The sequence below is a fragment of the Aureococcus anophagefferens genome, assembly GCF_000186865.1.
Source record: "Aureococcus anophagefferens unplaced genomic scaffold AURANscaffold_7, whole genome shotgun sequence".
In the NCBI taxonomy this organism is placed as follows: Eukaryota; class Pelagophyceae; order Pelagomonadales; family Pelagomonadaceae; genus Aureococcus; species Aureococcus anophagefferens.
The window spans coordinates 759999-773400 of NW_008705567.1; the positions used below are offsets into that span (position 1 = coordinate 759999).

Below are 13402 nucleotides of genomic sequence, written 5' to 3' on the forward strand. Positions count from 1 at the left end.
CTTCACGTGAGTGTTCCGCTCGCGCGCGTTCCGGAAAAAGCATCCACGCTTCGAGACCGTTCCGAGCGATGATCGCTCGTCCAAAAAGTTGGGAATTTCGCACTCTTTTCCTGCCCCGTCGCGCACGCGCCGCGGCGTCTCCGCGCTCTTGCCCGCGAGGAAGAGGCACGTCGCCGCGAGCAGCTCCGTCTCGTCGCGCTCGAAGGACTGTCGCAGCTCGTAGAAGAAGGCGACGGCGCGCGCCGTCGTCTCCTGGGAGTAGCGCAGGCGCGCGCCGGCGACGAGCAGCAGCGCCGCGTGGTCCATGTGCGGCGCCGGCGGCACAGGCGCGTCGCCGCCGTTGGCCGTCGACGGCCGCGCGCCGGTCGCGGCGGCCGCTAATGGCGGCGGCGGCGGCGGCTGCGGCGGCGCTGTGGCCGTCGCCGTCATGGATGGGGCGGCCATGCGCACCTCGCGCCGCGGCAGCTCCGACGGCACCTTCGACCTCGTCAGTGCCCACAGCAGCCCGGCCGCGGGAGGCCCCCTCGAGAGCACCACCCTCGAGGAGCATGGGCGCGTACCTATCGCGCGCGGGCGCGCCGGAGGAAGGCCCGAACGCGCCGCCGAGCGACGCGCCGCCGAGCGACGCGCCGCCGGCCGTCGACGGCGCCGCGGACGAAGGCGCCGCGCCGCCGGCCGCCGACGGCGCCGCGGACGAAGGCGCCGCGCCCGACGCGGCCGCGGACGATGGCGCCGCGCCCGACGCGGAGGCGAAGCGCGCCCGGCCCGCCCGGGACGAATTCGCGCGCGTCCTGGAGAACGAGGGCAACGTGACCGCCATCCTCGGCTTCTCCGGGTACCGGAGCGTGCTCGTCCTGGAGGCGCTCAACCGCCGCGCGCGGCGCGTCGTCCGCGGCGCGAACGTCGAGCTCGACGTGTCGCTCGAGACGCGCCTCACGGTCGCGGTCCGCACGGCGGCGCGGGCCGAGCTGCTCGCCGCGCGGCGCGCGGGCGTCGCCGACTGCGACCAGATCATCTTCTTCTCGACGCGGCAGGAGCAGAAGCCGATCGACGTCGTCTGCCGCGGCGGCTCGACGCTGCTGCTCTCGCCGCCCCCGCCCGCGTCCGTCGACGGGTTCCGCGGCGCGGACGCGGACGCGACGCGCTCGACGCTGGCCGCCGCGGCGGGGGTCCGGCACCGCAAGGCGCTCCTGTCGCTCGGCCACGTCTCCGTCGAGCTCGGCCCGGAGGGCGGCTCCGCCCAGCTCCGGTCTCAGATCCGCAACTTGCAGAAGCCACGCACCCCGCCTCGGCGGCCGCGCCCGAGGACGCGAAGAAGCTCGTGGACGCGATGGGCGGCGAGCTCGCGGTGCCGCGGCGCGTCGCGCTCGCGGCCGGCCGCCGCCCGGTGCATCCGCAGCGGCGCAACGGCGCGCGGTCGGACCTCGACGCCGCGATGCGTCGGGCCGCGTCTCTGTCGGCCGTCCTCGACGAGGCCACGATGCAGCGCATCGTCGTCTTCGCCTGGAAGGCCATCTCCCATCACGGCTGGGGCTTCCTGTCCGAGGCCGTCTTCCTCGAGGAGGTCTGCGGGCCGGCCGGCGCCGTCGGCGCCAAGGGCGCCGCGGTCTGGCAGGAGGCGTTGAGCGGCGCGCTCCTGCCCTTCACGCCGGTCGTCCTTCCCGAGGACGTCGCCATGACGGATGCGCACGTCGGCCGCCGCGACCGCGGCGCGGGCGGCGGGGACCCGACGTTCGGACCGCCGGGCACGCGCGCGCGGGGCTTCGGCGACGTGCGCACCGGCGACGTCGCGGCGCTCGGCGTCTTCAACTGGCTCTGGCCCGCGGTGACGGGCTACGCCCTGACGTCGCTCGCGCGCGACGCGGCGACCTGCTTCTCGAACTCGCACTTCATCGCGGCGACGACCTTCGAGCGCTTCGTCGTCTACCAAAACGACGCGAGCTTCGACAACGACCTCGGCATTTGGAGCGTGGCGCTCGCGGTCCTCAAAGATCTCATGAGCCGGCGCGATGGGGAGGCGACGAGTGAGCCCGGCCGGCGCCGCGGGTCGGAGGCGATCCAAAGCCTCCTGCGGCCCGATCGCTTCCGGGCGCTCGCCGCCGGCGACGCGGTCGACTTCGAGACACAGGGCGATCCGGAAATGCTTCGCAGCTTCGAGTTCTCCTGGATCCGCGGCTCGGTCGTCAGCCTCACGGACGAAAAGGCTGTCGTCCGTTTCGGAGATGCTACCGATGTCGACATCTACCTCGGCCGCCTGCGGCTCGTCGAAGAGAAGCCTTCCCCGGCGATCGTGCTGCTGGCGCACGCGATCGGAGATCATCGGCACGACATCGTGCGCGAGATCCTCGCGTCGCCGCTGATGACTTCACCGTGCTCCTACACCGTCGGCGATCCAGGCCAGACGCGCATGCTTCTACCTGGCTTTCCGGTCTCCACTCCCACGGCAACACGAGCGACGGTGCTTGACCACGCCATCGCCGCGTGCAACTCTGTCGGCATCGGCCTTCTGTCGGCCAAGTATTTAGACAAGACCGCAACCTGCTACGGGAGCGCCTGGCGGGCGGTCCGCTCAAGCTGCCGCTACCTCGCGCACGCGGACACGGCGAGCACCTCGCCGGCGGAGCGCTCCGAACTTCACTGTGCGCTCCGGCAGAATCCATATCCTTTCATCGGAGCTACGAATGCCTGGTTGTATCCTGTTCATTGGATGCGCGAGAAAATGGATCCACTTTCCGTCGCGGCCGTTGACGGCGATCTCGCCGCGTGTCGCGCGTATCTGTCTCACTATTTTGGAAAGACGGCCCGCGCCTGCATGCTGTCGCTTCCCATCATCCCCTCTTTCTGGCGGTCTGATGCGACTGAGGTGATGAGCAAATATCGTGGCGTCATGGGTATGGCCCTGTCGTATGCCTCCAAGATGGGCCGCGAGGAGGTCGTATCGGAAATTCTCTGCCGTATGACCGTCGGCGGCGTGATGCAGTGCAACCCGATCGACCATGGCACAGCGGTACTTATCGCCGTCGCCGAGGGACACCTGCGCTGCCTCGAACGCCTACTGATGCCCGGGCCCTTGCTGGAAAATTTTTTGGCTCGGTTTCGCCCCGGCGCCCCCGTCGACGACCTTATTCTTGGGATGCGCGCGCTCCGCCAAGCGATCGACCTGGGCGACGGCGCGGCAATCGAAATTCTAGCTTCCCGGGGCGTGCCGCTGGTCGGCACGGATGAGGGCGTGTTGAACGGCGCGTTCTCGGACCATTTGTCCTTCGCGTGCAGCACGGGACAGCCCGAGTCCGTCCGCGCGCTGCTGCGCAATCCGGCCGTCGCCCAGGCCGTCCGCGAGGGGGGGACCCACGCCTTCCATGCTGCCGCGTGCAGGGGCCGCGCGTCGACGCTTGCCGCGCTGCTCGAATTCTTCTCGCTGGCGCACGCCAAAGAAGACGCGCCGTTCTTCGACCCGCCCATCGTGCTCGCTGCCAACATCGATGACATCGACACGGTCGAGGTCCTCGTCGCGCAGCCCGACATCAACGTAGACGCCACGTCCCCGGGGAGGAAATCGGCGCTCATGGCCGCGGCGTCGAGTCACAACTCTGCCATCGCGACCGCGCTCCTCGCGCGCGGCGCCGACGCTCGCTTGTGCATGCCCTCGAACGTGCCAGACCAAGTGCCAGACCCAGGATGGGATGCACTGGACTATTCTTTCGCAAGCCGGGCTCCTATCAAAGTGTGCCCGCGCGAAAACTTTGCCCGTCACTTCCTCCAACAGCGACCGCGCGAGTGCACGCCCATGTTCCTGAAATATGTCAAGCGACACTGGCTCCTCGAAGGAGAGGTCGCGGCCTTCGTCGAGCACGACAGCGCGGTCGTGAATCAGAGGGATGACGCCGGCCTCACGCCGCTCCACGTCTTCGTCTACAACGCGATGTCGAACTTTGGTGAGGATGCGCTCAATGCTGAGTCTGCGGATTTCCTATTCAAAACTACGATCAAGATCACCAAGCTCCTGATCTTCAACGGCGCTGACGCCACGTCGAAGACCACCGGCACCGCGCACGCGTTCCCCATCGGCGCCGGCCTGTCGCCGATCGACGTCGCGCGCACCTGCGGCCAGGACGAATCCCGGCGCGCCCAGCTCATCGCCGCCCTCGGCGGCTCGACGGAGCCCGCCGTGGCGATCGCCGCCCTCGGCGGCTCGACGGCGCCCGCCGTGGCGTCCATGGACCTATCGAGCGACGAGTAAGAGGCGCCTTCACTCATGAGATTACGCAAGCTTACGGCAGCTCCTTCCCCCGCCGCGCGCGCGCGACGACGTGGACCGCCGCGGCGCCCGCGAGGAAGCAGGCCGCGTTCCAGAGGAGCGCCGCGGGCCAGGCGCGGCCGGTGTCCACGACCATCGTCGGCGCGCGCGCGGCGCCGCACGCGCGGTCCTCGTCGGCCCAGGCCGTCGCCGCGTCAAAGTCCGCCAGCGCGCAGAGCTCCCCGCCGCCGCAGCCGTCGACGACCACGGGCGCGCCGTCGTAGGCGACGCGGACGAAGCCCTCGCCCGAGGCCCGCGACGTCCACCGCTCGACGACGACCGCGGACGCGTAGGGCGCCCAATTGCCGTCGCCCGCGCCGAGGCTCGCGAGCAGGGGCATGACGGACGTGTCGTGGGCGCTGTGGAGCGCGAAGGACGCGCCGCCGCCGAGCCCCCGACGGAGCCGGCCCAGGAGCGGCTGCGCGGCCAATTTCGCGTACGCGCGCCCGCCGTGCTCCAGCTTGAAGGACTCGCGCGCGTCGGCCTGGGCGCCCAGGTCCGCGACGTCCTCCGGGGACAGCGCGCCCGGCGCCGCGCCGTCGCAGACCGACGCGTAGACGCAGTCGAGCAGGCGGCCGCCGGCCATGTCGAGTCCGTAGGAGAAGCCGGCGCCCAGTTTCGAGCCCAGCCGCGCGTCGAGGTCGCGCCGGTCCGCCGTCGCGTTCCACGCCGCGAAGGCGTCGGACGCGTAGGCGCGCCGCTCGAGGTCCGCGAGCCGCGGGCACTCGAGCACGTTCGGGTAGGCGTCGTCGGAGGCAAAGTCCGTCGTCTCCAAGGCCTCCGGCGGCTCGCGGCCCGTGCCCCGGAAGAACGCGTCCAGCAGCGCGATTGCCGACTGGCGCGTCCGCGACAGGTCCGTGGACCGCGCCGTCGCCGGGCCCGCGGGCAGCGCGCCCACGCGGCCGCCGACGTACGCGTCCCGCAGCGCCGCGCCGAGCGCCGCGTGCTGCGCGTAGCCCTCGTCCAAAAGCTGGCCCAGCTCGCAGGTCCCCGGGAGAGCGCCGTCGACGGACGCGAAGGACCGCGCGAGGCGCAGGTCCGTCGCGGCGCCGCCGACCGTCGCGCCCTCCAAGACCGCGCCGCGGCAGTCCCACCGCGCGCGCGCGCCGGGCAGCCACCGCGCGCAGTCGCCCGTCGGCGTCCGCGCGCCGTGGCGCGTCACGACCTGGATCTGCACCAGGTCGAGGTCGCCCGCCGGCGCACCCAGCGCGTCGACGCCGCTGCCGCGCCGGCCGCAGTAGCGCGGCAAAGCGGCGTCGACGCCGCTGAGCGTCGTCCAGAGGTACATGAGCAGGAGCAGGCCGTAGTGCATGCACACGAACATGTTCAGCATCATGGTGGACGGCGGGGAGCGGTGCCGCGCAGCGCGGACCCGCGAGGACGCCGAGCACAGCGACAGAACGAGCCAAATTGTGTCCTCCAGCCCGCAGCCGGCTTTGGATGCTCTCAGGATGGCGTCGCTGTTTGCCACATCAACGTGGACCTCAACAGCCTGCTCGCACGTCGATGCAGCTCGTCTACGCCCTCCCAGGCGGGTCCCTGGACGCGCCCTACGCAACAGCATTGCAAAGGAAGCGCAAGCGCGTCCACGAGAACAGCAAGCACACCTTCGCGGAGAGCGCTCTCAAGCACCTCGCATCGCTCCCGCTGCCGCCCGCGCGAGCGGCGCCGCCCCGTCGTCGACGGAACGACAGATCTGGGCGCCGCCGTGGCCGCGGCGACGGCCGCGCCGCGGCGGCGCGACGGCGCCGACGGCGAGCTCGAGGCCGGCGGCGACCTCGCGCTGTCCGACGTTTCGGACCGCGTCGTCTCGTCGGCCGCCGGCGCCGCGTTCGCCGTCGGCGCGGCGCCCTGCGCCCTGCCGCCGCGCAGCGCGACGCTCCTCGCCGCCGCCGACCGCTGGGCGCGGCCGCTCCTGCGCCGCGGCCGGCGCTACGACGTCGCCACCGCGGACCCGCCGCGGCCGTCGCGGTCCGCGCGGCGCGAGGGCGCCTACGCGGCGGGCTGGGACGCCTGGCGGCGGCCGCTGCGGCGCTTCCCCCTGCCGCGCCTCGCGAGCGAGCGCGGGGCCGTCGTCGCCGTCTGGGTCGCGAACGACGCCAAGGTCGCGGAGTTCGTGCGACGCGGCCTCTTCCCGAAGTGGAAGGTCGAGTACGTGGCGACGTGGTACTGGCTCAAGGTCACGGCGTCGGGCGCGCCCGTGCTCCCCGTCGACGCCGCGGCGGAGCGGAAGCCCTGGGAGCCGCTGCTCGTCGGCGTCGTCAACGGCCGCGGCGAGGCCCGCGACCGCGAGACGCTCGCCGGGGCCGCGGCGCGCCTCGAGGCCGGCGACGCGGCGGCGCGCGACGCCTGGCGCGGCGCCGGCGACCCCCGTCGCCCTGCCGGCCGCGCTCGCGTTCGCGTCGCCGCCGGCCGCGCACTCGGCGAAGCCGCGGCTCGACGCGCTCTTCGCCGCCTGCTTCGGCGGCGCCGCGGCCCTCGACGGCCTCGAGCTCTTCGGCCGCGCGGCCCACGAGGGCTGGACCGCCGCCGGCGACCAGGCGCTGCCTCTAGCGGTCAAAGTAGCGGTCAAGTAATTCGGCTGCAAGTTGCAGTGCAACGTCTCGCCTAATGAGCTGCCTCGAGAGAAGCATGCTGACGCCCACGATGCGCGTCGCGCTCGTCGCCGTAGCGGCGGCCGCCTACGTGCCCGACCTCGACGGCGTCGGCACGGAAACGCCCTACGCCGACCTCGTCGCGGCGATGTCCAACGCGACGGCGCAGCGCTTCGTCCAAGGCGCCCACTTCCTCGAGAATTTCAACCACCACGAGGCGAAGCGGTCCATGGTCGCCGCGGCGGAGGCGGACCCGGACTGCGCCATGTGCTGGTGGGGCGTCAGCGCGTCGCTCGGCCCGTACCTCAACGCGCCCTTTTTCACGAACGCGTCCGACCTGGCGGAGGCCAAGTTCGCCGCGGACCGCGCCGCCGCGCTCGCGGACGCGCCCAAGGCGGCGGCCATCGCCGAGGCCGCCGCGGCGCGCTACGCCTGCAACGTCTCGCTGGCGAGCCAGACGGCGGCCTTCGAGAACTACAGCGACCTGCTCGCGGAAGCGCACGGCGCCGACCGGAGCGACGACGACGTCGCCACGCTCTACGCCGAGAGCCTCCTCCTCCTGGACTGCGACTTCGCGGGCTACCATTTCTACGACATGGTCGACGGCGCGCTGACCCCGACGCCGCGCGTCCGAAAGGCGCTCGCGGCGCTCCGCGCCGTCGTCGGGCGGAGCGCGCACCCGCTCGCGGAGCACCTGCTGATCCACGCGACGGAGGAGACCGCGCCGGGCTTCCAAACGCCCGGCGGCGCGGCCGACGGCGAGCGGTCCGCGGACCTGTTGGCGGCGCAGTTCGAGGGCAGCGCCGCGCAGCACCTCATCCACATGTCGAGCCACACGTACCTGCGCGTGGGTCGCTACGCGGACGGCGCGGCCGCGAACGCGCGCGCGTCCGCGCGCGACGCCGCGTACCTCGCCGGCGGCCTCCTCCCCTACGGCGCGGGCCACGACCTCGTCTTCCTCGCGTTCTCCGCGGCCATGGCCGGCGCGAACGCGACGGCGTCCGCGGCCGCGACCCGCGCGCGCGCGGCCTACGCGGCGGCGCCCGACCGCCCGGACGGGCCCGACGGCTCCGTCGCCTGGCACTACCCGGCGCTCGTCCACGTGCGCTTCGGCGCCTGGGACGAGGTCGCGGCCGCGCTCGCGCCCCCGCCGCGTCCCTGGCCGCTGCAGGCCGTCCTGGAGCAATACGCGACGGGCCTCTCCGCGTTCCACCGCGGCGACGGCGCCGGCGCCTCGGCGGCGTACGACGCTCTCCAGGCCGCCGCGGCGCGCCTGCCGGCGGACGACGACGCCCCGACGGACGGCCAGCGCGGCGCGGACGTGTTGCGGAACGTGTCGCTCGCGGCGAACGCGACGCTGTTCGCCGCGCTCCTGCCGGACCGCTGCGCGAGCGCGGCGGTCCTGCGCGCCGCGGCCAAGGTCCAGGAGACGTGGACCTACGACGAGCCGCCGCTGTGGCACCTGCCGCTGCGCCAGTGCGAGGGCGCCGCGTGGCTCGCGTGCGGCCGGCCGAGGGACGCGGCGGCGGCCTTCTCGGCGGACTTCGCGACGTTCCCCGAGAACGCCTGGTCGCTCGCGGGCCTCCTCCGCGCCGCGCCGGGCGACGCGGGCCTCGAAAAGCGCTTCGGCGCCGCCTCGGCCCACGCGGACGTCGCCATATCCTCGCCCTGCCCCGCGCTCGAGGCGGGGAAGAGCGGTGGGTTTTAACTGGCGTACCATACTCGCGCTTAAACCTCAAACCTTACGCTTTAACAAGGACCTCAACACTGCCGCGAGGCGGCTTCCGCGTCAGACAGCTTCACTTCAGGGTCGGCGACATCTCCAAATTGGTGGCGGCAACTCCAAATTGGAGAGGGTTGTTATCCAGGGGGGCTAGAGGGGTACCTAGACGAGCCGAGCTAGCTGACAGCTAGGCTGGCAGCTAGCCGTCGTAGTGGAGAATGCCGGGATTCTTGGCCCTGGTGGCTGCACGATCCCACCATCGTTTCGCTTCTTCGAGATCGCGCTGCACTCCGTCTCCCCGTTCAAACCGATCCCCGAGCGCGCGCTCTGCCAGTGAAAGACCTTGATCAGCCGCAAGCTGCAGGTACTTCAAGGATTCCTCGACACTCAAGCCTTCAAAGTTCGAGAGATTGTACTGCGCTATCGCATAGCCTCGGTCCGCGGCCATGCGAATCAGCTGTCTCCCCTTCTTCCGGTCCAACTTGACGCCCTGGCCCGCGCAGTACATGGACCCGAGGTTCACCATCGCGTCCGGGTCGCCACCCTCTACGGCGCGCTTGTAGAGCTTCGCGGCTTTCTTCGCCGATTTCACGAGGCCCAGGGTACCGTGAAAATAGGCTTGCCCCAACTGCCCCAGTGCTTCCGGCAGGTCCGCGTGGCGACGAAGCCGCGCCACGCACTCCGCTGCGGATCGCGGGACAGGCGTCCGACAGAGGGGACACGGATTGGCGCCGATCTTCTCCGTGCAATTCCTGCAGGTCTGGCGCATGCAACAAATTTGCATCGCCCGAGGCTCGTTCGGGTCCCAGTCGCCGAAGCATATCGGGCATCGCGGCCCGTGGCGCTCCCACAGCGGCACCGGCTCCGGGTTCGCCTCGCGGCGCGCGCGTGCAGCCTCGTGTTCCGCGGCGATTTTGGCGCGAACTTCGTCGGCGTGCGACCGCGGCGCGGGGCCGTAGAACACCTCCTTCGGCGCCGCTTCCGCCGCGCGCTCGTCTCGGATCTTTTTGCACGCCTTACGGTGGCCGCGCTCGCGCCAGTCGACCTTTTGACAGGCGACTGTGCAATACTGCGTCGTGCCGCAGGGGCAATTGAGCTTGGCCTTCTCCCCGCAGATGGTGCACATTAGCCGGAGATCTTTTCCTTTCGCCCGCGCCATGCGCTCTTCGTATTCGAGTTTCTTGTCTTGCCAACTCATCGTCGATTCCGTGATCGTAAAGGGGGGGGTCTGGGTTGATACAGTGTGTGATCGTAAAGGGCGGGGGACAGGCGGCGATACGTCTCGCGATTGTCGTGCTTGGCGCTCGAGGAGTGGCGAGGCAAGATGAGCTGCATCATGCCGTGTTTGGAAGCACCGCTCTCAGATGGCAGCCTCCGAAAGCGCCTCCGTGCCCGGCGCGCTGCTGCTGGCCAACGCCTTGTTCGGCGCCGGGTCCGTCGTCGGCTCCATCGGGCTGCCGTCGATGAACCCGCTCGTCTTCGCGTCGCTGCGCGAGGCGTCGGCGACGCTCATCCTGGGCTGCGTCGCCCTCGTCGTCGAGCGGCGCGCCGCGGCGCGCAAGCCGCGCGACGCCCCGCCGCCCGTGGCGCCGCGGCGATACCTCTACGCGTCGCTCGGTGTCTGCGTCTTCCTGGACCAGGGCTGCTCCATCGCCGGGATCAAGCTGTCGGACGCGGTCACCCAAAGCATCTGGCAGACGACGCAGCCCGTCATCACGGCCGCGCTGAGCCGCGTCGTCTTCGGCGAGCCGTTGACGTGGCGGCGGTCCTGCGGCGTCGCCTGCGCCTTCGCCGGCTGCCTCGCCATGGTCGGGCTCGGCGCGCTTTCCTCGGCGGCGCCGGCGTCGCGCGCGCGCTACGTCGCCGCGAACGGGCTCTTCCTCGTCAACTGCACGGCGTCGTCGGCGTACGTGATCCTCTCCAAGGGCGCGGCGCCGGACACGCCGACCGTGAGCGTCACGTTCCGGACCTACCTGCGCGCCGCGGCGCTCATGGCGTTGACGACGACGGTCGTCAACGCGAGCGGGCCGCTCCTCGCGGTGGTCTGCGACGACTGCGGCCGCCGCGGCGCCTGGCGCGTGCCCGCGCGCGCCCTCTGGGCCCTGGCCTACTGGGTCCTGGGCCAGTCCGTCGTCGCCTACTGCCTCGTGACCTGGGCGACGCGCCGCGCGTCGTCGACGCTCGTCTCGGCCTTCGCGGTCGTCCAGCCCGTCGTCGCCGCGGCGCTGACGGCGGCCATCCTCGCCGCCGGCGCCTACGCGAACTGCGCGACGTCCGCCGACGACGACGCCTGCCTCGCGCCGACGGGCTGGCCCGCGCTCGGCGCGGTGCTCATCTTCGCGGGGCTCTTCCTCGTCGTCCGCACGGAGGCGCCGCCGGCGCCCCTCGCGCACCCGCTCCTCCTCGCGACGGACGACGGCGTCCAGTAACGTACGGGGCCCCGGCCGACGCGGCGAGGTCGAAGCGGTCGCGCGGCGTCGCGCCGTACCTCGCGGCGGACCACCTCGGCGCCAAGCCCGCGCTCCACTTCCTCTGCGCGACGTCGGAGGACGAGGCCGAGCGCCTCCGCGTCGCCCTCTGCCAGGCCGACGACGGCGACGCCGCGGACGCCGCGGACGCCCGGGTAGCTCTAGCGGGCTTTTTTTTACATTAGAAACCTTTTGTCCCCAGTCATTCAGCGGCTAATTGAATCTTAAAGCGCTACAAGCCCCGGGAGCTCCTCTACCTCTTTGACTCCTGGCTCCAGCGGGCGCCCGTGTGAGGAGCCGTCGTCGCGCACCGTGCTCGGGGACCTTGAGAACACTACTAGTATTTAGGGACTTATGTTCACACGAAACTTCGCCGCGGCCTGGAGGCCGGCGCGCGCGGGGAGGGGGTGCAAGCAGGGGTGGCGGGTGCCGCCTGGGCGGCTATGTACAGTGGGGAGGTCGACGCCGACGCGCGGGGCGTCGGCGGCGGCGGCGGCGTCCGAGGGCGGACGTCGCCGGGCGGCGTCCGCGCGGTGCGGGAGCAGCCGCGAGGTCGTCGTCGTCGTGTTCTCGTCGTTCTCATCTCGTCGTCGTTCTCATCTCGTCGTCGTGTTCTCTCGTCGTCGTGTTCTCATCGTCCTCTTCTCGTTCTCATCTCGTCGTTCTCATCTCGTCTTTCTCATCTCGTCTTTCTCGTTTCGTCGTCATAAATGTTCTCATCGTCCTCTTCTCGTTCTCATCTCGTCGTCCTCTTCTCGTTCTCATCTCGTCGTCCTCTTCTCGTTCTCATCTCGTCGTTCTCGTCGTGGTCTCTCGTCGTCGTGTTCTCGTCATCCTCTTCTTGTTCTCATCTCGTCGTCCTCATCTCGTTATTCGCAGAAGCCGCACGACGCCGCGCAGTTATCGATCATGTAGTCCCGGTTCGCGTCGCACTTGCCCGCCGCGGCCTCTTCGCCGCAGAAGGCGTCGGTATCCTCTCAGGCCTTGCAGGGCCCCCCTGCCACCTCAGGGGCCCAGGGCGGGCACGATTGGCCTTCCGCGAAGGCGGTGGCGTCGGTGAACATATAATACATATCGTCCTCCGCCGTCACGGACGATGGGTTCCAGCCGCCGATGTCCTGGTCGAAGGCGATGGCGCTGGAGAACATTTCGTAAAACCATTCCACCTTCGACACGTCCCAGGCGCCGATGGGTTGATTGAAGGCGGTGGCGATGTAGAATGTGCCGCTCATGTCCGTCACCTTCGACGTGTCCCAGGCGCCGATGTCCTGGTTGAAGACGGTGGCGATCATGAACGCGTTGGTCATGTCCGTCACCTTCGACGTGTCCCAGCCGCCGATGTCCTGGTTGAAGGTGTAGGCGTTCCTGAACGCGTGGCCATGTCCGTCACGCTCGACGTGTCCCAGCCGCCGATGTTCTCGTTGAACGCGGGCAAATCAGGTCGCATGGGGTCCTCTCCGAACATCGCATACATGTCCATGACGTTCGACGTGTCCCAGACGGGGAGGCGGCCGTACTTGACCTTGGCGCTCGTCGCGTTCTCCTTCCAGGCGACGAGCATGTCCAGGAGCTCGCTCGTGTCCGCGACGGGGTACATCGCGTCGGTACCGTCGCACGCGAAGCCGGCGGGGCACGCGAGGCACGCGTTCGCGTCGACGTACTTGTCCGCGGCGCACTTGGTCGCGGTGGTGCCGTCGCAGGTGTGGCCCGCGGGGCAGTCCGCGCACTCTCCGCCGTCCACGTACTTCTCAGCGCCGCACGCGTCGACGAAGAGACCGTCGCAGATGCGTGCTTCGCAGGTCTCCTTCGCCGCGACCGCGTCCGCGCGCTCGGCCTCGAGTGCGGCGTTCTTGGCCTCGAGCGTGGTCACGTTGCCCTGAGCCTCGGTCTTGTCCGCGACCGCTTCCTTGAGCTCGGCCGTTAGCTTGGCGTTCGCGGCCTCGAGCGCGGCCACCTCGCCCTCGGCCTCGGTCTTGTCCGCGACCGCTTCCTCGAGTTTGGCCTCGAGCGCGGTGATCTCGTCCTCGGCCGCGTCGCAGGTCTCCTGGAGGTCCTCCGTCACCTCCGCCCAGGTCGGGCAGGCGTCGCACGCCACGGGGCAGGCGTCGCTGGCCAAGACCTTGGACTTGGACTGGTTTTGAGGTGCGCGAGAGGAGCACGTCTGTCCCAGTTGCACATTAAGGTTCAACATGTCGCAAAAAAACGCTTCCCCCGCGCGAGAAGCTTGGCCTTCCTCCCGGGAGTCCGACGTTTGCTAGGGGGGTGTCGCAGCGATCGGATGGCGCTCGTCCAATCCCTATGCCGTTGTCGGGCCACGAGT

General features: G+C 70.6%; 4 protein-coding genes across 4 annotated transcripts in view; 2 read left to right on the plus strand and 2 right to left on the minus strand.

Moving 5' to 3' along the window:
• AURANDRAFT_63473 (hypothetical protein) overlaps nt 1-8599 on the plus strand; it is a gene marked incomplete at both ends in the record, with an annotated part of 11956 nt that extends 3357 nt beyond the window's left edge. Inside the window, 7 exon segments of the mRNA XM_009037828.1 lie at nt 585-1205; nt 1307-2024; nt 3192-3529; nt 3767-4207; nt 5789-5972; nt 5992-6669; nt 6969-8599. Of these exon segments, the coding sequence (XP_009036076.1) occupies nt 585-1205; nt 1307-2024; nt 3192-3529; nt 3767-4207; nt 5789-5972; nt 5992-6669; nt 6969-8599 (4611 nt within the window).
• Nucleotides 8600-8816: 217 nt separating this feature from the next.
• Nucleotides 8817-9242, minus strand: AURANDRAFT_14787 (hypothetical protein; the record flags this gene model as incomplete). The annotated part of the gene is made up of 1 exon (XM_009038115.1): nt 8817-9242. A coding segment is annotated over one exon (426 nt), but the record flags the coding sequence as incomplete, so codon positions are not given.
• A 736-nt stretch (nt 9243-9978) lies between these two features.
• AURANDRAFT_63474 (hypothetical protein) lies at nt 9979-11043 on the plus strand (the record flags this gene model as incomplete). Its single annotated transcript, XM_009037829.1, has 1 exon — nt 9979-11043. The coding sequence occupies one exon, from the start codon at nt 9979-9981 to the stop codon at nt 11041-11043; it is 1065 nt and encodes a 354-aa protein (XP_009036077.1).
• A 908-nt stretch (nt 11044-11951) lies between these two features.
• AURANDRAFT_63475 (hypothetical protein) overlaps nt 11952-13402 on the minus strand; it is a gene marked incomplete at both ends in the record, with an annotated part of 4411 nt that continues 2960 nt past the window's right edge. The window contains 2 exons of the mRNA XM_009038114.1: nt 11952-12056; nt 12899-13201. Coding sequence (XP_009036362.1) covers nt 11952-12056; nt 12899-13201 — 408 coding nt within the window. The remainder of the gene's footprint in view (nt 12057-12898; nt 13202-13402) is intronic.